The sequence below is a fragment of the Zophobas morio genome, unplaced genomic scaffold (genome assembly GCF_036711695.1).
Source record: "Zophobas morio isolate AGI-343-1 ecotype UQ-CSIRO unplaced genomic scaffold, CSIRO_AGI_Zmor_V1 ptg000175l, whole genome shotgun sequence".
Lineage (NCBI taxonomy): Eukaryota > Metazoa > Arthropoda > Insecta > Coleoptera > Tenebrionidae > Zophobas > Zophobas morio.
Genome location: NW_026972279.1, coordinates 201,436 through 225,213, shown reverse-complemented (window position 1 = coordinate 225,213; position 23,778 = coordinate 201,436). Strand labels below are relative to the sequence as shown.

General features: G+C 29.4%; 3 protein-coding genes and 1 long non-coding RNA gene across 6 annotated transcripts; 3 read left to right on the top strand and 1 right to left on the bottom strand.

Annotated features, from left to right (window-relative positions):
- Positions 1–248: 248 nt before the first annotated feature.
- Positions 249–2,794, top strand: LOC135145690 (E3 UFM1-protein ligase 1 homolog). Its single transcript, XM_064077821.1, has 10 exons — positions 249–359; positions 414–466; positions 550–611; positions 671–738; positions 798–910; positions 1,178–1,228; positions 1,278–1,370; positions 2,102–2,280; positions 2,469–2,641; positions 2,701–2,794. The coding sequence occupies exons 2-10, from the start codon at positions 463–465 to the stop codon at positions 2,792–2,794; spliced, it is 837 nt and encodes a 278-aa protein (XP_063933891.1). The 5' UTR covers positions 249–359; positions 414–462.
- A 1,545-nt stretch (positions 2,795–4,339) lies between these two features.
- On the top strand, positions 4,340–9,218 carry LOC135145704 (E3 UFM1-protein ligase 1 homolog). Its single transcript, XM_064077836.1, has 9 exons — positions 4,340–4,386; positions 4,538–4,602; positions 5,486–5,581; positions 6,201–6,330; positions 6,494–6,597; positions 7,350–7,466; positions 8,652–8,743; positions 8,800–8,909; positions 8,965–9,218. Exons 1-9 carry the CDS (start codon positions 4,356–4,358, stop codon positions 9,216–9,218), a joined length of 999 nt encoding a protein of 332 aa, XP_063933906.1. The 5' UTR covers positions 4,340–4,355.
- LOC135145705 (uncharacterized) lies at positions 8,739–9,072 on the bottom strand. The gene is made up of 2 exons (XR_010283540.1): positions 8,998–9,072; positions 8,739–8,895 (listed from the first exon to the last, which is right to left on the bottom strand). It is a non-coding gene; the product is annotated as an uncharacterized LOC135145705 (long non-coding RNA).
- Positions 9,219–20,377: 11,159 nt separating the features above from the next.
- LOC135145693 (uncharacterized) lies at positions 20,378–23,108 on the top strand. Of its 3 annotated transcripts, XM_064077824.1 has the most exons (12): positions 20,378–20,512; positions 20,662–20,856; positions 20,954–21,010; positions 21,253–21,399; positions 21,460–21,567; positions 21,625–21,687; positions 21,740–21,779; positions 21,837–21,946; positions 21,997–22,077; positions 22,132–22,211; positions 22,260–22,383; positions 23,031–23,108. In XM_064077824.1, the coding sequence occupies exons 2-12, from the start codon at positions 20,772–20,774 to the stop codon at positions 23,039–23,041; spliced, it is 906 nt and encodes a 301-aa protein (XP_063933894.1). In that variant the 5' UTR covers positions 20,378–20,512; positions 20,662–20,771; the 3' UTR covers positions 23,042–23,108. The 3 variants fall into 3 exon arrangements, with proteins under 3 accessions (XP_063933894.1, XP_063933895.1, XP_063933896.1); XM_064077825.1 differs by lacking the exon at positions 23,031–23,108 and having other exon boundaries at positions 22,307–22,397; XM_064077826.1 differs by lacking the exons at positions 22,132–22,211; positions 22,260–22,383; positions 23,031–23,108 and having other exon boundaries at positions 21,837–21,900; positions 21,997–22,078.
- The last annotated feature ends 670 nt before the right edge of the window (positions 23,109–23,778 follow it).

The following is a 23,778-nucleotide window of genomic DNA, read 5'->3' as shown; positions in this document are numbered from 1 at the left end:
TTATCTAACTTTACTGAAAACGAGAAACACTTCATGAACTTAGTAAGTTTGCAACAGTTAATTGACAAGTTTCCAGAACTATTTGAACGGCAAAAGTTTATTTTTACAACTGATCATCTTTACTGTGTCACTTTTGAACAACTACAAAAAGAAATTAATAATATTTTAACAGTAAAAGGGATTATTTATATTAGTTATATTTCTTTAAAAATAAATTTTAGTTGTTTAGGTAGAGCGAGTATAATTGAACTTGCTGACTTCTTGAATGTCGACATCACTTACATCAACAAAGTCGTGGATGTAAATTTATCGAGCGTTAGTAGTAAATTTTGTAAGATCCACGGAGAACTTTATTCCAGGTGTACTATATTTTTTGTACTGCTTACCCTGTTTTTTCATGTTCTATTTTCTAGGGAGCTATTGAAGAAGTACACTTCCTCAATCACTAAACTGTTAGGAGAGATGGGTGCTTTATTATACATAAAAACTTCATTCTTGCATATTAAATTACTTTTAAAATGTTTATATGTTTAATATTTACACTATTAGGAGAAGTTGATTTAACTTTTATATCTAATCACTTTAAGTTACCTAAAGAAACCTTGTTAAAAGTTAATTTTTGTTTAACTTGGACTTATAAAAATATAATATATTCACTTTATTATTGTAGATTATAGAAGATGCTGGCATACCCATTCTTCGTGGAAGGGCTTCAAATTCGCATCTTATTGCTCCTACGTTTGCCTTTCGTATTTCTATCAATAAATAAAAAAAAGTTTATGTTTTTAATAAAAAAGTTCCTTCAAGTCAGTCCGGTGTCACAAAGTTCTTGGAGTCTTTAGAGCTTTGACTAAACCCCTGCTACTTAGTGTTATCAAAGATAAGTATCATTTTCAAGATGACTTGTATGGTATTTCTTGGTTCTTCATTGTCCACCCCTTCAACTTTTTATACCGCAATACACCTCGCTATAAAATTGTTGCTTTCTAAATCGAAAAATGTAGGACTTCAAATCTACTGTTACTTTGTTTTTTTAGTTTTACATGCTCTTAATTTAAATTTTAAAAATTTTCACTGATCGGTTTTTTTTAACTTCTATAAATTATATACTGCTAAATTATTGGTTTTATATGAAACTATACCAGAACCTTTTAACTTATTTAACTATTTTTTTAAGATGTTGTGCGAGGCTTAATCCAAGAAAAGCTTTTGCTTGGAACTATAGATAGTAATTAAAAAATATTTATTTAGAAGTAGTTAATAAATATTGTGAGTAGACGCTCAAAAAGAAATGATTTATACGCCCGCAATTTATAACTCTCTGCGAGAACAGTGGCTGCGGGAAACTTTATGCCACAACGGCTATTTAGGTATCCTATAAATATTGGGTAAAAAGTTGTTCTTATTGGTGGATAGCAGAAATTTCAGTTTTACAGTGACTTTAAACTTTTAATACATTAATTATAAAAAAAGTTAGTATGTAATAGCTTTGGAGAACCTTATGCCTTTTAAAGTAAAAATTTTACTAAACTTTTTACTATATTAACATTTTGTTCGAGGTAAATTATAAATTTTGTCCGATTTTACGAAATTAATAACTATTGCGATTATGTGTACGTTGAGAAAAAAGCTGCTCCATCCTTTGGAAGTATAATAGTTTATTATGTCTTTTGTTTATATTAATACTTTTTTTTAAAACCTTTGATGTTATTCTAATATATATACTATATACTAGAAACTACTATATTTTTCGTCAATTTGCTGATTCTTGTATACTTTATTAAAAGTTGGTTTTTACCGATGAAAAGGATTTATTATAGTTCAAATTTAGTTTTTTAAAACTTTTGTTTAACTTGTAAAATTTTTATTACTTCTATATTTTTATTGTTCTTCTTGACTGTTAGTAAAAAGTTTGATTTTTCTTAATGAATATACTATGGTTGAACCGAAACAAAAGTTTAATAGACTTGTTGAACAAAATGTTCTTTATAAAAAGTAAAGGAAACTTTTTACAAACAATACATTGCTAGATTAATAAAATAAATTCTCCTTTAATTGATATTTTCAACTTTATAAAATTATTTCTTTTAACTTCTATAAGAGAGCTCCAGAGCGTTGGCTATGGGAATCCCAAATACAAGCATTAAGAGATATTGTAATCAATTTCTCGATGGCGTACTTTTAAGCACTTTATTTATTGGTAAAGAACTTTTGCGACAACTTTACGATACTTTTCGGGAACTCTTATTTTGGAAAGGCTTCATTTCTCTTAACGAACTTGTGAGCTTTCTTAAATATTATAGTTTTGTAGGATTTTTATAATTCAAAGTAAAGTTTGTCAAATTTTTCTTTTTGATTTGTGTGTAAATCACATAGTTTATAGAATTTGAAATTTTTACAATTTTTATTAATTTGTACCAAAATTAAAAATTTTTTATAATTTTAATTTTTATTATTTTTATATTTAGAAAGATTTTACTTCCTGTTTAACAATGAAGGATTGGGAAATTTTACTTTCTTTTCTCAACTCTGCCTCAGGAAATTTCGACAAAGCCTTTGAAACTCTCCAGTCAATTCAACTTGAAGGCGGCTGCGGCAGCCTTGCTCAAACCAACTTTGATATTATTTTTATTAACAAGAAGTATTTGTAGAAGTTCCTTTTTTAATTGATTTTGTATATAAAATTTATTTTTTATGAAGAATGTTGTGCACGAGACAATTTATTGATCAACTTTCAGACCTATTAAAGTCCACCGTTCAAAATCTGGCAGTTTTTTTTAAATATTATTTATAAAATCTAGATTAATTTATAATTTGTTATTTAATAAAAAATTAATAATGGAATTATCTTCTTTTCTTAAATTTTTAAATTTATATTATTTTCTAAACTCTGAAATTTTTTACTAATTAATATATTTTCTAATATAAAATCTCAATTTTTTAGTTTATTTTTTTTGATAGAAATAAATATTGAGATTAATTTACTATTAAATTTTTAAATTAATATTTATCTTTATTTTACCTCCAGAATTTTTAGATTATTTTTTTAATAGTGATAAATAGGGAGATTTATTTTCTTTTCTTTAAGTTTTTATTGTATATTATTTCATAAAAATTAATTTTTTATTATTTTCATTCTAAATTATTAGTTTTCTTTTTTTAGTAATTTAAATAAATAGGAAAACTTGTTTTGTTCTCTCTCTATATATATTTTTTTAATGCTGAATTAATTTTTTTTATTAAGTTTAAATTCGATTATTTATTATACTCGAAATTAAATAGCGATTTATTTACTTTTCTTAAAGTTTGAATTTTCTTTTATTTTATAAAATTATAACTAATTCATAAGCCAATATATTGATTTTTATTACGAAATCAAAATTTTTAAATCATTTATCTTAATAGAATAAATCAAGTGAATTTTTTTCTCTGTTTTCATAATTATTTTATAGGAATTTTAAACTATAAACAACAAAGTAATTTCGCTTATGTTTAATAGTCGTTAATGTTCATAAAATTAAAAACTTTTTATTTTTTTAATTTTATTTTATAGTTTTTCTGTTATAAAGAAAACCCCTTTATTGTTGTTTAGCTGTTTTAGATATTACTATTTTAATTATTTTTACTATTACATCTAGAAATTTTAGTTTTCTCCAAGTTATGTAACTTTTTTATTATCAATTTCATATATAATTCAAAATTTCCCTGTAACTGCTTACTTTATTCTTTATTTTAAATTACTTTTACTATAAGTTACATTATTATTTTAAAATTTTATTATATAACCTTTATTACTATAATTTACTCTTAGTCACAATTATAAAAAAATTTAATAATTTATATTATTAATTTCTTTGAGTACTTGATTTTTGAAGTTATTATTTATTTTTAGTACGTAAATCAAAATTTATTTTACGTTTCGATTTTAATACTTTTTGAATATTTATTATAATATACGTTTAGTATTTATTTTTATAAAACATTTTATTATTTTATTAAATTTTACTTTTAGTTCTTTATTAAAAATTTACTTTTTGATTATTTACTTTTATACTTAAATTTTAAATTAATAGTATTATTTTCATTCAGTTTACTTGTAATATAATGAACTTTATTTATAATTTTCATTAAAATTTACTTTTAGATTTTACTTCATATTATCTTTTATAATTCTCATTTTATGATCCCTAATAAAATTTTATGTTTTATATAAATGTATTTACTTTTTTATATGAAACTTTTTGTAGCTCAGTACTTTAATACTAATAATTTTTTTTTTTTATTTTCTAGCGTTTTTATATTTATTATTGTTATAGACTTTTAAGTACGCTCAGGATCATTTTCATAATAAGCGAATGCTCAAAAATAATTCACTTAAAGAAAAAAGTATTATTTATCTTATTTCTACTTTTTAATATATATATTTTATAACAATGTAGATTTGTTTTTTGCTGAAGTTGAGAAGATTTTATTTATAATACTATTTCTTATTAAAGTTAGTTCTCAATGTAAACTTTGCTTATATTTTAACGAATAGCATGCTTTTTCAAAGAAAATAGTGAGCGGCTCATCCAATTAGTTGTTGGTGACATTGTTGAAAAGGTTTAAATATTTCTTTTTTTTATATAAAAATTTTGTATTAAACATTTTTAATTAACAAAAATTTGAAGAAGTTTTTTTAATATAGAATTTCTTCATTATTATGTATATTTTTTTAATGTTTTAATTTTAATTTTTTTTTTTAAAGCTTTCAATTAAAAAATACCACTCTATCATGTTGATAATATTCAAGAATTTAATAATAAAATAAAATTTGTTTGCGTTATTTTATTTAAAATCTTTTTCCTTTTCACATAAATTTCAGCATTTTTTTATTATAAATTTTTTTTATAATAATATAAACTAAAAAAAGTAACTAATAAAAAAAAATTTTCAAAAAATAATAAATTAATTAAAAATATTAAAACAAAAGAAAATAATATAAAGTTTTCTAAAATTTTTCATAACTTTTTGCATGTAAACAAAGTTTATAAAAAGTTTTTAAAGATTTTTCCTTTATTTATTGCACATTTACTAAATTTTTAATATTATGATTTTTGTTTCAATTTTTATCGGTAATGCTAATTATTATAATTAAATTACTTTAAAAAATTATTTTTTTAATTTTTTATTTATAATAGACAGCAAAAATAACAAAAAAAAGTTAACAAAAAAGGATACCAAAAAAAAGCAATTAACATTTTTTTATAATATTAAAATTTACTATAATAATTTTTAATTTGTGGTTTTTTTATACAATTTGTTTTTTAGTTTTACGCTTTATTATAACTTTAAACATGTTTCTATTTCTTTTTATTATTATTACAATTCTATTTATATTTTTTATATATCTGAAACAAAAATTTAAGTAATTCTTTTTATTAAAATTTTTTTATTTTTTATTTTTTTTTTTTTTAAGATTTTTATTTTTATTTTTATTGTAAAGGAAACTACTTTACTTATTCACTATGGAATGTCAAAACCCTTTTTAACGTCGTTGCTGAATTATTTAGTTCCTAAACTTTTCCAGGAAACTGCAAAGGTTTTTGATTTATCATTCTTTTATTTAAAAAAATTCAATTCTAATTTTAATATAAAAAGTTAATGTTTTTAAATTTCTAGAAAAAAAATAAATAATTGCAAACTACTTATTTTATTTTTTTCAATTCTTGAATTTTAATTTTAATTTTATAGTTATAAGATAATTCAATATTTTTTTTTTTCAGTTTGTAAATTATAATTATAATTTTATAATAAAAGTTAGTTATATTTTCCAAAATATTTGAAAACAATTAATTGTTAATTAAATTTTACTTTTTATTTACTACCAATTTTTGTTACTTGAATTATTTTATTTATTTTATATTACTTTTCTAATTTTTATATAAACTTGAATAATTTTAAATGAAAATTAACGTATACTGATATAATTTATTTTTATTAATTATATTCTTGTTATTAATTTCAATTCTAATTATATACCACTACTATTGTTATTTTTATAGTTATTTTTAATACATTTAATAAAAAAATTGATTTAAAAATTTTTAGAGTCATAATTTTTTTTAATATTTTTTATACTATTTCCATTTTTTTTTAGTTATTTACTGATTGCAATTATTATTTAAAAATAAAATGTTTCTAATAAAAAACATGCGCAGGAGTTTTCCAGTTCTACTTTAGAAATTGAGGAACTGAAAAAGGTTCAAAGAAAAAATGATCTTGAACAAAAATTTTCACAACTTTTAGATTCTGCCTTTCTATTTACGGAGTCCTTCAAAATCTTGCCAAGTCGCTAATTATACTATTGATTACTCCTTTTATACTATTTGAATTCATATTTATACTCTTCAATGTTGTTAAATAGTTTATATGAAACAAAAAAGAATTTTATTTATTGTTTATTTATTGTTTTTAAGTTTTTTTTAAGTAAATGTTTTTTTTTACTAAGCAGAACCCAGAAAACTGGAAAAATATTTTATGGCAACTCTGACTGGCCAGTTAACTTTACTTTTAAAAGGGTACAGCCTTATGAATTTCGATTGGTGTCCCTCCGAGGTGTGCATTTATATTTACTTCTTATTAATTTTTTTTTTTACGAAAACAATAATTATGAAAACAAAGAAAATTATAATTAATATTGAATAAAAAGTTATAATAAATAATATAAAACCAATAATTAAAAAAACTTTAATTAGTGAATAATAATATAATAAAATTAGTAAAGTCCGAAAAATTAATTGTAAACATTGAAAAATAATATTAAAAAGAATAAGAAGAATTTTTCTTTACGAATAATGAAAAGTTTTGTATTAATTTTATAATAAATTATAATAAAAATTTTTTATTTTATTTAATAGTTTTATTTTTTCAGCCTTAAAAATATTACGGAAATAGTTTTCTAATTACTTATTAATATATATTTTGTTTTTTTACTTTTTTAGTCATGAAAATATTAAGTAAAAAGTTATTATAAGAATTTTTGTTTTTTAAAAGTTTCATGATTATTATATAAAACCAGTAAGTGATTTTAAAATTAATTCATTATAATAAGATTTTTAAAAATGGAAATTTTATATAATCGATATTAATTTTTTAGTCATAAAATAATATTAATAAATAATCATAAAAATTTTTTATGTGAAAAAGTTAATATTACATTTTAAGAGAAAAAGCGATTCCAACTTATAAACTTTTTTTAATATTTTTTTTAATTTACTTTGAGATTATTATGACAACTTTTGTAAAAAAATTCTAACACATATTTTTTATTCATATTTATTTATTACTATTTAAAATCTACACAAAAGTCGGAAGAAAAAAATAAATCTTCAGAAGATTTGGAAACAGTTTTAAGTAAATTTCCTGATCATGAGGGGCTTCTTGCCTTAAACGAATTGGAAAACTCTACTAAAAATAATAAGAAAGTAATTTATTTATTACTATAATTCAAAGAAATTTAATATTAAGTTAATCTAAAAAAAAAATAATAATAAAATATCTCACAAGTTTCATGGTAATTTTAAAAATGAAAAGCACGTGCATGTAAAACTTTTTTGTTCTGTTTATTTTTATAATACAAATATTTATTACTGATAACATTATGTATTTAATTTTATTATTAAGAAACTTTTGATAATATAATAATATTTATATATATATCTATTATTATCCTTATTTATTATATTATTTTTATAACAGTATATCAATAACTTCAGCTAATAACTTTTGTTATTACAACTTTATTATTTTATTTTCACACATTTTTTATATGTATAATAATATTTCTTTCAATAAAAATTTGTTTATTATAAATTTCCAAGGTACACCATGGCATCTCTTAAATTTCCTTTAAGTAGACGCTCATTATTATAATAGTGTTAATGTTTTTTTTTCAAGTAAAACACAAGATTTATTGTATTAATAGGAAATTTCTTATATAAATTATTTTTTTTTATTTTAATAAATTTTATATTATATTTATTTTTATAATATAATTGCTATTTTTTCTTTTTATAACATTATAAAATATGCTTTTTTATTATTTATATCCTTATAAAAACTAAAAATATATAAATAACGTTTAAACTAGTAAAACCTAAAAAATTTTAAGTATAATATGAATATACAAGAAACTAATATGTAGAAATCTTTAATTAAAAAATAAAACTAAAAAGTTTTATAAAAGTTAAAATCTTAAAATTATAATTTAAACTCAAACAAAAATTAATATTGATATAAAAAAGTATATAAAATTTGTGCTTAATAAAATTCTAGAAGCTTCTCTATATAATTTTCTAATAATCATGCACCACAAACTTTGTAATAAGAATTATAATATAAGAATATTTTTTAATATTACACAAGATTTCCTGTAAAAAAAATATTTTAAAAGCACAAGACTGTCTTTATATTAACCTTTTTAAATCAGACACTATATTATAAAATAAAGATTATGGTAATTTTACTTAGCTGAAATGCACAAGATTTGTTATTGACGAGAAAAGGTACTTCAAAGCGTTATTTTTGAATTTTATTTATAGACACAATATTATAGTGAGAATATACAAAATATATCATATAATAAAGATCTTAGTTATCATTCTTGGTAGGACTGCCGGCCTCATACTTTTTTAAGCAAACTAATCACTACTGCCAAACTAAATGGATTATTTTATCGAAAACGCGATAAAAGAAAAGAAAAGTCACCACTTTTATTTTTATATAATAAAGTAAAGTTTCAATTTTTTTTTTCAAAAGACAATTAAAAATTGCATTGGCCTCCTCTTTACGCTTCCAATTGCACAGAACAGAAGACTATGCTTCGGCTTTCCACATAATTGTTTTATTACTTTTCTATGAAAAAACTGGTTTAACGTATTATATATATATATGTATATTTAATATAGTAGCTCTTGACTTTAGGATGTCTGCTACATTCAGACGGAAAATGTGTACCGAGCATTATAGAGAACATCCATGAATTATCCATATTAGCAGAGGAAACGGTTGCCGATCTACAATCTCTTCAGGATTCCATAGTAAAGATGACGGCATTTGACGCCGAAGAACCTAAAAAAGAAGTTCTTTGCTCGTTTGTTCAGAATAGACTTGAAGATTTAAAAAAAGAGCTTCGAATACATACTGAGTGGTGCGATAAAAATAATGGACGGGAGTAAAATTTTTATAAATGGTAAAGAGTACTTTGTTTATTATTTACCTAATAAAAAGAAAAGGTAAGGTAAGTTTGTTAACACCAAAGCTCTGCTTTCTGTCTTTCAATTTAGCTTTCACAGGGAAACATATGTCAACAATATATTATTAATTTTAAATATATGGCTCTGAATCGTTATTAAAATAAAAGTATTTTAGCAAAAAAATTATTAGTCGGAATGATCGAAAAATACAATAAATTGAAAAAATTTTATTACAATAAACTAACTAGGAAATTTCGAAAATACTTTATTTATTGATTTATTAGTAAACTCAAATTGATTTTTTAAAAACATTAATTATAAAACGTTGGGGCCAGAATCTTTAAAAAACAGTTTGTAAAAGTGTCTTGTTCAATTATAATAAAATCACAAATATACCAATATTTGGTAGCACTTGAGCAGTTATTAATTTGTAATCTTTTTAAATCATTTGCATAACTGTTTCAGCGCTGTCTAAAGTAAAGAAAAATACTAGATTTTGATATCATCCATCTACTTTTATAAACGATAAACAATAAACATTTTTTAGAAAAAAAGGAAGTAACTTTATGTTATAATTATAAGCTTGAAAGATATATATTCTATTACTATCATGCGTTCTATTAAAAATTGCACAGTAGGACATAGAATATGAAAGACTGAAATCTAACTAAAGATATTAAAAAAAAAAGATATTTTAGGAAACTTGTAGAACTACAGTTTTTATTCTTTTTCAATATCAAAATTTTTTAAAAAAAAGCAACCATAAAAAATTTTATAACTGAAGGATAATTAATAACTATAATTTAAAATATTCTGAAATTTTACGACGATGTTGACTACGCCAAACTGTAAAACTCATACGAGGCTCAGCAAATTTAATTACATTTTTATTTATTTTATTTGTCATTTCAATTCAGTCAAGCGCAGACGGTTCAGTTTTGCTGAAACTTTTTCATTATCTGGTTAGTCCATACTCATAAACATGATCGTGTGTGACTCTTCGCGGGAGTCGTCGGAAGCATGCGCCTACCCAGGGTTTCATGAGTGTTTGCATTTCGGAAAAAGACTGGCCGTCATGCAACATCATTTCGTACGAAATAAGGTACGCTGGCATTACTCACGGGAGTTTGTTTTCTTGCGTTTGCAGGAGAGCAATGGTCGATGGATTTTTGTAGGTCCAGAACAGAATGAGTGGGCCATTATAGAGCGCACGCGCACTTTATAGAGGCGCAGTTTTTTGTACAGAGATATCTTCACCTTTTGCGCACAGCGACAGGAAGTGCGCTAGGGTCGCAGCTTTGATTTTAACCCGAGTTTCTCCGTGTTGATGAGGTCATCCCAAAGTAACGTTAATTAAAAGGTATTAAATCCTTTCTTCAAAGTATATAAACGTAATTCGTATTATTGAACGTTAAGAGATGAACACAATAAATACATAAAAACCCCGTCCTTTCCTCATATCTACATCATGGTTGCTTTTTTGTAGTCCTTCCTTGCCTAAACAGATAATAAATATTTGTATTGAAGTGCATCTTTTTAACCCAGTAACTTTTTTTTTTTAATTTTTTTTTCTATTTCATCTGAGTGAATTATCTTAAATTTTATTTTTTTTAATACCTTCTTTTTCTTAGCTTAAGGTTGATTAAGTTTTCCTTCAGCTCTAGTAATTATATTTACAAGTTTAAACCACAATTGTAGATATTTTAAATTAACTCTAATCAATATTTATACTCGGTTCAAAGTTAATAAAGTTATCCCTCAATCTATTTATACTTTGCATATTTTGCATTTTAACGCTCCACAAGATTCTTGAGACCTTCAAATAGTTACAATACTAATAAAATTCTTTTTATCGGTTAAAAATAGAATTATTTTAAGACAAAAAAGCAATAAAATCTCGGATATTTATTAAGTAAATTAAGATAATTATTAAATAGTACGCAGAGCTAATAAAATAAATAAATATTTCCTTGTAAACCTTATTTACAGTTTGTAAGTGGCGTCAGTTGGAAATATAAGCTAATGTTAAGCTAATGCACACGATACAGGTTAGAATATTTAAAAAAGTTGGAGTGGAAGGGTTACCTGAGGCAACCCCTTAAGTATGTAAACAAATTAAATAATTACAAGGTGCTTGTCAGAATAAAAGAGTTATGACCCTCAAACCGTAAAAGTTTTATGATCAAAAATAGAGTAACTTTGTAAAAGCAGTCGCGTTTGCCATCTATGCAAGCTTTTGCTCTTTGGTACCTCGATGAGCTAAATGCGGTGAGGATTATTTGACCGCAAGGTGTACAAACCACGAGACTCGCTGCTAAATATGCAAATTGTGGCGAGACACATAGCCTAATCATCAAGGCTGCAAATATTATCCGCGTAAGGCGGCCATCTAATCCGCATAGTTCACTTCGTCAGCGCCAACTACAAACAGTACTATTACCCGGGGGTCTCTTACGCGTCTCCTTTGAGGACAAATCTCATCAAGATTTTATCAATATCCCATTAGGTCCAAGCCCCCTGGTCACACATCGTAGTCGACAATAAGGCAGATGTTAGCAAATTTTAAAGACAATTTTATCAGCAAACTTGAGGCTGTGAAAAGACTAGAATCTGTCTGAAACTTTTTCTAAGCCAAAGACGCACCGCCACATTCGACTTCTATTATGGAATGAAAACGGTGTCCAGAGGAAGAAGCAGGAGTTTCCCGAACTGCTACAACGAGAAAGAATTGATGTATGCGCCATCAACGAGATGCACCTTTTTCCTAATGTCGTATTTAATTTGTGCAATTTTGTTGCGTATCGCCAGACAGAATCGGTGACTTGGTAAAATGGAGTATACGACATCATTCGATATTTATGCCAGCTCTGCAAAGTGTCGAGGCAGTGGGGATCTCCCAGTGTATGCCCAACCAGATCTCGTGTTTGTAATCGCTATCTATAAATCCTCTAGGAAGCTACTTCCGCCCTCCGATTTGGACGCCATCTTGAGCGTGCCTCTTCTACTGTTTTGTGGGGAGAGGGGGAGTCGTGGTCTTCATTGCAAGCACCCTTTATGGAACAGTCGAGTCGATAACTCGAATAGCCACGTCCTTGACGCCTAATCTGATGAGCAACGGGCTATGTGTACTAGGTCCCCAGTAACAAACACACTAATGGCATAGCGAGCGTAGTTGGTTGCCATACCTAAAGATATATGTCTCTCACAGAAACTGAAGCGCTACACGAGCTGTCTTTCGATCACCTCCCAGTTATTTTCGACTTAGGGGACGAGAATGACACAACAGAGATTTTTACCCGTATTTTTACTGAATGGGAAAAATTCGGTCATGTATCAGAAACCACGTTACAGCCTTTTCTGCCATTACCGTCTACGCCCGCCCTGCTAGATGATACTGTTGCCCTTTTCTAAACCGCACTGAACATGGTTCGCTCTACTGCCACAACAACTCGTGAACTAACATACCTGCCAGAGAGTCTGTCTGAAGAACTAAAGGCAGTCGTATGCCAATGTCGATGTCTTCATTCGAAAAGCCATGTTACTGCAGAGCGTCTAAGACAAACTTGCGATTAATCGACTTCACAGGTGTATTAGAAAAAAGCTAATGGCCCATTTTGACGATAAATGGGAGAGCAAACTGCAGCGTATACCAGAATCAGGCAGCATTAGCCAGTTTTTCTTTTTGGGTTTTTGTTGAACAGGATCAAAAATCTGGGGCTTGTATCACTACCGCCCCTTCGTGACGGAAATATAGTGGCCGAGAGTAATGAAGATAAAGCTACGCCTTTTGCCCATGTTCTTGCTATCCAAAACGCGCTAGCTGCCCACTACACTGGTAATGTTGCTGCGTTCCCCCAGCTGAGCTTAATTTCTCCCCGTTAACTACGTACCATCTAGTCTAGCCTAGTTAATGTTGACGAGGTGCAAGCAATTGTCGAAGCGCTCCCTAAACGATAAGCTCCTGGTCTCGAGGGCACCACTAATGGGAAGCAGAAGAAAAATGCCATTAATAGGGATGTACTCTCTTTACCTCTCTATAAAATAGTCGACGCCCCTTGGCGCCTTTCTAATTCGATGGAAGACGGCGATCGTTGTAATACTACCAAAAACACTTAAACCGTCGGAATCAGCCTCTAGCAACTACCGGCCCATCAGTTTACTGTCAACGGCCAGCAAAGTGGGTGGGGCTGTTTTACTGGGCCGTCCTAATGAGGTCGTTGACGCTTGGAGAGCTTTACCGGAGTTTCAATTTGGATTTTGGCAAGGGCGCTAAGCGATCCAGCAGCTTCTCCCTTAACTGAACTGGACCACGCGCGCTTTTAATAAGAAGGCAACAGGCACTGTCTTCCTTGACGGTGGAAAGGGCATCCAAGCAGGTTTACCATGAAGGTCTGCTGCACAAACTGCTCTCGTTATCCGTTCCTCATAGCCTTTACAACGAGCTGAAATCATACCTACCTGAATGGTCGCGTCTTCAGCGTGCACGTGCGTGATACCCGACCACCGCTTCGATCTCATAGCAGGGATCCCTCAGGGATCACTTCTCTCGCCCCTTTTTATTTACAATTTACATGAGCGACGTGCCCTTGCCCCCCCGATCCATACACTCAAACGCCCTCTACGCTGCTGTTACGACTGTGTATTCCTCTTCAAAGTCTCCCGCCTTGCTACGCAAGCATCTACAGCGCTATCTTGACGCCCTTGCTGTCAGGTGCCATGATTGGAAGGTTACTATAAATGCGATAGAGTAAAGATATATTAATTTCAAAAAAAAAAAAAAAAAAGAAACTCGTTCCATTGTTGGTGCCCTTAACCTTTAATGTCATGAAGAATTCCATGGTGTTCTCAAGTGAAATACTTGAGAATCATCATCGATATCAAATTTTCCTGGGTGTCTCACGTGGACTGTAGGGGCGAAGGCCAAGGCAGCAACCAAGGCGCTTTATCCTTTACTTTGCGGCAAGAGTAAGCTTTTTTGCGAAACAAAAACAGCAATTGTTTTTGCTTTTACATCCAGTCAAGAACGACATACGCGTCTGCTGCTGGGACCTACGACACCACTACGTGGCGTGGACACTTCAAGTGCGACAGAATAAATCGCTGCGTGTTCTGGCAGGGGCGCCGTGGTCTGTGCGAACTGATGCTCTTCACCGGGAGCTTCAACTGGACCCTTTAAAAACTGTCTTCCAACGCCATGCCGTGGTCCTTTACGACAGGCTCCAGCAGGCTCACTACTCGCCTGCTAGTGAGCGAACTTATTTGCGAGCCATGGGACGGGACACGTTATCGCCGCCCAGGCGGCGCGCTTATGGGATATTTTTTTATGTTAATATAAAAAAATAGTGACACCCTGAATGCTCTTTGTAATATCTCTGCGATCACCTCTGATTGAGAGCTCGAGTATTCAAAGCATTTAACTCTATCGAGCACCAGAAACTGTTATTAATAAATAAATAAATAAATATCCCGGTATAGCACACAATGAGCAACAAAGTAAGCAGTAGAAAGAAAAAGAAAAAAAAAAGCCTGCACAAATGACCTTTATGTTTTCTCGCTACCCTTAAGCTCTTATTGCCAATAATTAAAAATCAGGCACAAGGAAATTGGGCGCTCGGTATAATACCGGTGCAGTAGCGTAGCGGCCAGAGGAAAACTGCAAATCTACATCCTGGCCTCATTTAAGATAGTGTGATATTTATTTGAAATATAAAAGGTTTGTGATACTAGCACAACATAGATTCTTTATTTAAAAAAGTTTCAGGAGACGAAAACTTATGTTACCTAAAATTAATTACTATTAAATTAAAATTGTATTAAGATAAATTTTATGTAAACGTGGTTAGCATGAAAAATAAAATATAAAAAATAATTAACTACCAGTATAACAGTAAAATTAACAAGTTTAGTGGTGATAGTAATAATTTTGAAGAGATTTTTTTTTTACTTAAATTAGTAAGTAATTCTTCATTAAGAGCAATATGACCTTTTTTTTAATACATTACCGCATTGAAGACGTGCTAAATAATCAGAAAACAACCCTATTTAAAAATCATAGCAGGGTCCTAGAGCTATAAACCATTAGGAAAATCTTAGGACGAAAACTTATTCATTCAGCGCATTATTTAATATATATTTATATATTTGAAAACCTAAACTTCTTAAATCTATAATTACTGACTATTTATAACATAAACTTTGCTACCATGAAGCGCCACTCTGCAGGCACTGCTAATTCAGCGAGGTAATATTACCAACCTGTCGGCTAAGCACGCTGAACTTAGAAAAGAAATAGAGGCTTTAACAACAAAGTTAGCTTGCTTGGAAAAAGTAAGTTGTACCAAAGTTATTTCTAAAAGATGTAATGAACCTTTTCGGTCAACCATTTATTAAAAATGAAAATAATAACAAACCTTATTTACCCCCTCCAACTTCTAGATGGACTTTGTTTTGAAATAGAGGAGGTTATCGATGACTGCCTTATATAAAAAGACCACTGTAGGCTTAACAGATAGTAGTACTAACAATACCAACAACATTAATTATATATATAATGAAAGCTGTAACTACAGTAAAAAATGGGAGTTTAAAAACGACAATAACAGTAATGCTAATAATAATAACTTTACTAATAGTAAAATTTTTAACAATACAAAACTATTAACTCTAATAATAACAGGTCTAATCAAGTCTTTGAAACCTTTTCCAAAGAAGAATTAAGATGGAAATATAACTATGCTAGTTGTGGTAACACTACCAATAAAAATAGTAATACCCCTAATAGTATAAACCATACCAAAACTAATATTTGCAACAGTATTGATAACCATAACGTTCATAATAATAAATCTCCTATGAGCAACTAGTCTAAAATTGATAGAATACCTCTGATTATAATACGTAACAAACCAGTTTGAGGATTTGTTAGACAACAATTCTCTAAAGCAAAATAGATATAAAAAGTGCAAAAGATCCAAGACGGCGGAATTAGTGTGAACGTAGTCTCCGCGGACAACTATTAAAACTGACACATACTCTTGACGGAAACTGCTGAAAATATTATGCATACCAGTTGCCTAGGAGAAAAGAGATTAAAGTGGTAATTCGCGGTATTTCCGCAGAGATAGATATGGAAACTGTAAAGGTAGATCTTATGTCTCATGGGTTTCAACCCGTCTGAAGCAATTAGAACGCGCTCGTTTAGAAAGGAGAGACAACCTCTGCCTCTTTTACTCGTCAAGCTACCTAGATGCGAAGCAAGAATCTATGACTTAAAAAGTATAGGGTATAGCGCTGTGTCGGTAAACCCCTAAAAAGAAGAGGGAGAATTGAGCAGTGCCATAAGTGTCAAATATTTGGACATACAAAGGAATACTGTAAGTCAAGCTAAAGCGGTGGTCCTCACGAGTCGAACTCCTGCACTAAAAGCAAGAATGAAAGCCTTCCTGAACCAAATGCTAAGGGGAGCATACTTAAAATTATAAAGGATGCATATACTACTCGGAAAATGCACCTATGAGAAAAATTTATAAAAAAGATTTCAACTAAAACTTCCAAGAGCTCTGAAAGTTTCGTTGAAGAGATATAAGCTACGCAAAGCGTATTAAACTGAACTTATCACCTGAAGCAACTAATACAGCTCCCTTAAACGACATGATGAATAACTTTGTAGCAACTTATCAAAGCGATTAACTCTCATCTGACGAAGGCCATAACGAAGTTATTTCAAAATTTAAATAATTAAAAAGTTGAATAAATCGAGTCTAACTCTTAGTTCTTTAAGGATTTTGGCATGGGATCCAACGGTATTCGATGCAAGAAGCAAGAACTACAGGAACTTATTGGCTTAATGAACTTAAACATAATTTCCATTTTTGAACAAATTTGAAGGAAGGTAATGGATTGACAGGTGTGACAGGGGAGATACTGGAGGAGGAGGCGTATCCGTCCTAATTAAAAAAAACATTATCTACCAATCGCTCTATTTTTTCGACCTGGTACGTTTAAAAGCTGTCGGCGTGAATATAGAGCTCTGGCACAATGGAAAATTGATATAATTGCTGCTTATTAATCACTGATAAGGTTACCCACAAAATTGATGTTGATAACATTTTGCGAACTCTTCCAGGATCTTAATGACTGAAGATTTAAACTGTAAAAGCCCTTTGTGATATAGCAGGAGGGAGCACGCCAATGGAAAGAGGTTTGCCGAAGTAGTCAACGGAAAAAGTTTAATTTTTATTGGTTCAAAGGATACAACGCATCGCCCAGTCAAAGGGGCTTGTAACTTTTTAGATTATCACAGTAACACAAAATATCTACGAACCCGTCATCGTCAATACGCTATTCGAAACCTCTTTTGAATCATAACTCCATACCCATAGAAATAGGTAATAAGTCGGCCTCGAGCACTTGGGTTAAAAGATTATTAGTCGGCCAACATTTCTGGCTCACTTAGAAAAAGCTGAGACACCATGGCGCACACCACTGAGAAAGCCCCTGATTCAGACTTGGCAGTTGGGCAGGAGGTGCTATAAAGGAAGCCTAGAGTAGGTCCACTTCACTAAAAGAACGCCAAAACCAGCAATATGACCTTCCAGACCATATCAGATCGCTGATTAAGTGAAGGTGAAAGTTGAGGGGAAGATATATGAACTCTTGCTTCCAAGGAGATAAATAACTTTACAACAAGAATTAACTCTCGAGTTAAAGAGAAATTAAAAGCTTGATTTAACGAGAGCTGAAAAAATAAATGTCTTCTGGGCCAGAAAATAATTCCCTACGGAAATTAACAAAGGCCATGAGACTGAGGATATAACACTGTTATCTATGACGCAGGACACCCAGCGACGAAGCCCTTCGAAATAGTAGAGGCATATGCTGACTTAATGGCATCCCACCCAACTATAATCCAACCATAATGAACACCATTCAAAGCACGCGTCCATTATAGTTACTGCTTGCCTTCTAAGACCTAAGTATGTAACTAAGTTAAACTTACCATCAGTGAGGAACTTATTACTTGTATCCAAACCCTTAATGCAAGGTAAGCCTCGGATTCTGATGGTATTTCTAATTTAATGCTTGAAAACTTAACTCCAGGAACTATTTCTCTGATTTCTTAAAATTAATTAGTCAAATACTTGCCGCTGCCTATTTCCCAAACGGTAGAAATTAGAAAATGTAATTTTATACCTAAACTAGGACCTCTAGCTGTTTTTTTCCCCCAATAACCTTGTTGTCCTGCCTAGGAAAATGACAGAAGCCGCACCCATTTTAGGTAACAAGAATTTGTAGGTATTATGTTCGTTTTGCCTAACTTTCAATTTGGAATTCGAAAAAACTACTTCCCAAATCACCAGATACACAACTTAAAAAAGAAACTACGAAAGCTTTAACAATAGGAAAGTAACAAGTGTTGTATTTTTAGATATTGAAAAAGCTTCTGATAAAATGTAACACGATGGTCTAGCCTCCAAAATGGTTACCGCTAGTTTCCCTTTTTACCTAACTACGGTAGTAAGCTCAAATATTACAGATTAAAGTCAGCTATTACAAAATAAAAAAAAATGGGCGCCCCATAAGGCCACTTATTATCCTCTTTACTTTTTTTCTAATTACATGTCCTATATGTCACATACGTCAAATATAATACTTAACCCAGTACGCTAGTGACAACCTTATTTTATAGTTACAAATCTGCCTAAATGATGTTTAAAAAATAGTCTTATTAAACAGTACTGGAGGCATGATTTTCAACATGGAGGTTTGTAATGTACTCGGCGATAGCTTTAATATAACAAGAAGGAGACTACTTCCTCCGATCCCTAGTCTCATTAAACCATACTGTCATCCCTCGAAGGAAGGGAGACTCCACATCCTTCTTACATCGTTTCTAAAACCAAGCTATGATCGTCTTGTATCCCTTATTATGCATGAAAAGAAAACTGTATTTAAAGACAAGCTTCTGTTATACAAATCGTTATGCGCCCCTGATGGTTTATACCTCTATCGCCTGGGACTACTCCTCGAGCAAACATATACATCGACTATAAATACAACAAAATCGCGTTCTGAGGATGGGGGTGAATTCCCCTTAATCTGTGCGCAACAGCCAACTACTTAGAGAGTGTAACCTCGAGCTTATTCAAAAATATTGTAAACTTTTAAGGAACTGGCTTACTGAGCTGGTAGCCTCGTAACATAATAACTAGGCAGGCACTTGAGTTATGACTCCTATTGGTACACCAATTACCAGCGGCCAAAGCATTTCCTAGATCTATTAGAGGGGGGATATGGCTGATTATAGCTTATTTTATTAGCCTATTAATATATATTTATATATATATATTTCTAATAATATAAAGGTATGAAAACAACTATTTTATTACATGTAATATAGTTATTACTTTGTCATTACGTCTTTATTTATGTACATGAGTTAGCTAAAGCGTATCTGTTCTTCTGAGTGAAGATACAATGAATAGTCAGAGGGTTGAGGCATCGCACCCTCAATAAATAGAGGGAAAGCAGGTTAAGCAGCAATGGACGGTAGATCAAGCCTATAGCAAGCCAGTGCTATAAAAAAAAAAGGACAAAAACTTTTTAACTTACTAAAACTTATACAATCAAAAATAAGGACTGAAAGGTAGGACCGCATCTAATTTAAAAAAAAGTATCAATCGGCTGATAATTCAAGAGAGTCTAACGCTCCATAGATATATAGTCGTTTAAAAAATTATCATATATTACAACATTTATCAAGTTTATGTCGCTTCTATTCTTCTAAGTTCAAGTAGATATTATTGTAGCGGAGCTGCACGTGCTAAAAGATAGTTATATGCTTTTTAACACATCATTATAGCATGAGTTCATGTTTCCTTCTTATCACTTTGCCTCTACGCGTTTTAAGGCAGTTTTATCACTGTATGCAAGTTACTCCTCAACTGTCGATGCATCAGTTAAACTTTCACTTGTTGGCTTAAAATTAAATCATAGAGCAAGAGGAATAGAAAAATTTTCTTTAAGCGATAAATTAAAAGGAAGTAAAACTATTAGTTTGTTTGATAATGTAGAAAGTACCACGAAAGTTACTAAGAAAATTGCAAACTACAATAAACCTATAATAATTGGGTGTAAAAATAATAGGGTTATTAGATCAACCAAGTGTTATAAATTACTTTCTAATAAAGTTGAAATCAATCACGCCTTTAAGTTGCTGACGGCTTTTGTTCGTCCTGTGCGAATAAAAGATTCTTTAGAAGAGATAAGAGCCCCTGGTACTTTTTTACAGCAGTTCACTTCTTTTTAATTTTTTTATACTTTTATTCCTAAAGCATGTTATGTTTCAAGATTTACATCATCTTTTATATTTTTAAAAAGGAAGTACGGTAGAGTTTTTTTTATCAATATATTTTATATAAATTAGGAAAGTTAAGTTATCATAAAGAAAAGCGCCGTAACTTTCTTAACTTTTTAAAAACCCAAGTAAGAAAAGGTTATCGAATATAATCTTTTCACCTTCATTGTGTTGTTAATATGTATGAGTTTTATGAAGGCGCTTTAAAAACTAAAGAAAATTTTGTAGAAATGTTTAGACAAGCCACACTCCAAGATTTGGGAGGTATTGCTCTATTTTATATCAAGTTTATTTACAAACTTTTATGTTATGTACTTCTTTTAGGAGTTTAATGATTTTTGTGATATTTTTATATATACAGCGGAAACTGTAGTTTGGCTTTTGTCCTACTTTTATCAATATTCAACTTTTAAACCAGGTAACAATGACCCAGCGCCATAACTTGCTGCTGTTACCACTAAGTTAGTAAAATTTGTACGTTCGCCTTTTAAACAGTTGTGTATACCTTATTTTTATAAATTTAATTTGTTATTTTGTACAGTTACTCATTTTTTTAATAATTCTTATAAAGGTTCATATCGTTATTATGAAACATTATAAATTATTTATTTGTACTTATAAAGTTTTAACATAAATTTAAATTTACATATTATGTTACAGACTCCACGGTCTACGGCATACTCATCGCTTATTTGTCCAAAACGAGCCACTTTTCACAAGTACTGTACCTCCTTCAAGTTATGAAAGAAAAAGATATAAAAATGAACGAAGTTTTGTATACCAATGCAATGGTTGCCTGCCTTCACGGTATTTATAAGCTTATAATTTTGGGGTTGGTAATTCTCTATTTTTTTTTGGTGATTAAAGGAAATAATTATGAAGGCGCCTTGCAACTTTTTGAGGAGGCCCGTCAATGTCCTGATATTCAGTTGAATCATTTTCTTTATACTAATGCACTTGTTGCTTTTATGCGAAGTTTCTCTTTTTTTTTAACCTTTATAACGTTCCGCTTTTATAAAAGTTGCTTAACAGGCGGACAATACCAAAAAGCTCTGGACGTATACGAACAAATGAAGCAGAATTCTTTGCAAATCAGTGCTTTTTATTTTTATTATTTTTACACCTAATGTTGATCAGTGGTGTATAGACAAAGTAACAGCCTCTAACGTGGCTCTGGCCCATGCAAGGTTTGTTGGATAGTAATATTAAACAGTAAAAATATTGAATAAGTTTAATATATTAAGAATGGGAAATTGGAAGGCTGCTTTAAACTTTCTCATTGAGTGCAAGTCTGGCAACGCCTTTGAGGTAGATGAAGCCTTCTATAATATTGCTGTGCACGTATGCTCGATAGGTAAACTATTTTTATTATTGCTATTCTAATCTCGATTATCCTTTTTTTAGGGAAACGTTCTGATTATGCTAAACTTCTAATTAATCAAATGGAACAAAAAAAAATAACACCGACAATTATAACTTATACTGGTTTTAAAGCTTCTAAGCAAATTTTTCTGTTTTTACATTTTTAATTAACTAAAGGGCTTTTGCAGTGTTTTATCAACGAAAATAATTTTAAAGCATCTCTAAAACTTTTTGAAGCCATAGAAAAATCAACTCAAGTTTGTTATATAATTTTTAATTTACTACATTTTTCGTATTTTTATTAGATATCACTGGATGTAAAATTTGTCAATACTTTTTTGGAATTCTGTAGACATAGAGAATATTGGAAAGTCAGCTATGATATATTTAAGCGCGTACTATCAAGGAAACCAAGTTGCACGCCGAACAGTAATTATTCTTTGCAGCCCACCAAAGTCTCCTTCTCACTCGTACTTTCGGCCTGCGCAAAGGCCAAAAGAAGTGACGCAGTAGAAAAGATTCAAAATTATATAAAGTTGCGCTATAAAAAAAAATAAAATTTGTGCTCAAGTAAAAGCTTACAATAATTATATTTGCAATTTTTTTTTAAATTCTACTTTAAAACAGTTTAATATTTTAAAATCTTACAACTTTTATTTTTAAAGTAAAATTTTTTAATAATTTTATGTTTATACAGTCAAACATAAAAAATTATATAAATTTTTAATATCTAGAGTTTAAAAAATATTTAATTACCGTTAACGGATTACAACAGTAAAAATCTTGCAACGTTTATATTTATAAATTTTAATTTATAACATTTTACTTTGAGTTAAACATTAAAATCTTACAACTTTTTTAGTTACAAAATTTTATTCTTAGTTCTACATTTTACATAATGTAAAACATTTGAAAACTCACAGCTTTTTAAAATAAAATTATAAATTTTATTACCAATTTCATTTTATTACATTTAAACAATTAAAATCTTACAACTTTATTATATTTAATGTTTTTATTTACAGTTCTACCTTAACACAGGATTTTATAATCATCTTTTTTCTACCTTGCCATAGTTAAACAGTGAAGTAGTCGGGCGCTCCTTTTTCTTATATCTTGTGAGAGGTTTAGGTGTCGCCGCCGTAATTCCACTTTTTTTAACCGAAAAGACAAAAAAAATTTATAAATTACTTGTCGTGTGGAAATTTCGTTGATGAATAAAAGGTAATTTTTCAATAATTTATTAATTATAGCCGCGCCTACGAATTATAATTTAGGTATATGAGTCGCACAAGATTTAAATAAACACAGATTTACAATAAACTTATTTGTGCTCTAGTAATGATTTTTAGCATTAAAAAGTAAAGTTATAAATAAGATGGATACGAGTGGTTCATAAAAGCCCCCATGAAAATTTTTTTTAAAGAAAATTGTAGCGGGGCTGTATTATCAAAATTAAAAAAAAAAAGCAATAAAAATAGTTTAGGCGGGACCAGCCAAGCTGCTAGACAAAAAAAGCTTTCTAAGTAATGTTACAAAAAGTAACTGAACGATTTAGAATGTTGAGTTAGAATCTCGTACGTAGGATTTCACCCGATTTTAGCTATAAGGCCCAAAGCAAAAGATAGCTGTCAAAGAAAAACAGCGAATCTGTAAAATCTTAATATTTTTAATTAAGATATATTATTTTTTGACTGGAGTCTTTTAAGGAGTTGCAAGCCCGATTTAAAAAGGCTGTAGGTAGATTATGAGCTTTCATAAAAACTAAAGAAGTTATGCAGTTATGCTTGGTAAACTTAACAATTAAGAGTATGTGACTTTTTT

Coding starts and splice junctions, on each gene's coding strand:
- LOC135145690 (XM_064077821.1), top strand. Junction 612..670: donor CTAAAGAAACCTTGTTAAAA/GTTAATTTTTGT, acceptor TTATTATTGTAG/ATTATAGAAGATGCTGGCAT. Junction 2,281..2,468: donor TCATTTCTCTTAACGAACTT/GTGAGCTTTCTT, acceptor TTTTATATTTAG/AAAGATTTTACTTCCTGTTT.
- LOC135145704 (XM_064077836.1), top strand. CDS start 4,356: ATGCTCAAAAATAATTCACTTAAAGAAAAAA. Junction 5,582..6,200: donor TTTTCCAGGAAACTGCAAAG/GTTTTTGATTTA, acceptor AAACATGCGCAG/GAGTTTTCCAGTTCTACTTT. Junction 6,331..6,493: donor GTCCTTCAAAATCTTGCCAA/GTCGCTAATTAT, acceptor TTTACTAAGCAG/AACCCAGAAAACTGGAAAAA.
- LOC135145693 (XM_064077824.1), top strand. CDS start 20,772: ATGTATGAGTTTTATGAAGGCGCTTTAAAAACTAAAGAAAATTTTGTA. Junction 21,011..21,252: donor ATATTCAACTTTTAAACCAG/GTAACAATGACC, acceptor ATTATGTTACAG/ACTCCACGGTCTACGGCATA. Junction 21,400..21,459: donor AATGGTTGCCTGCCTTCACG/GTATTTATAAGC, acceptor TGGTGATTAAAG/GAAATAATTATGAAGGCGCC.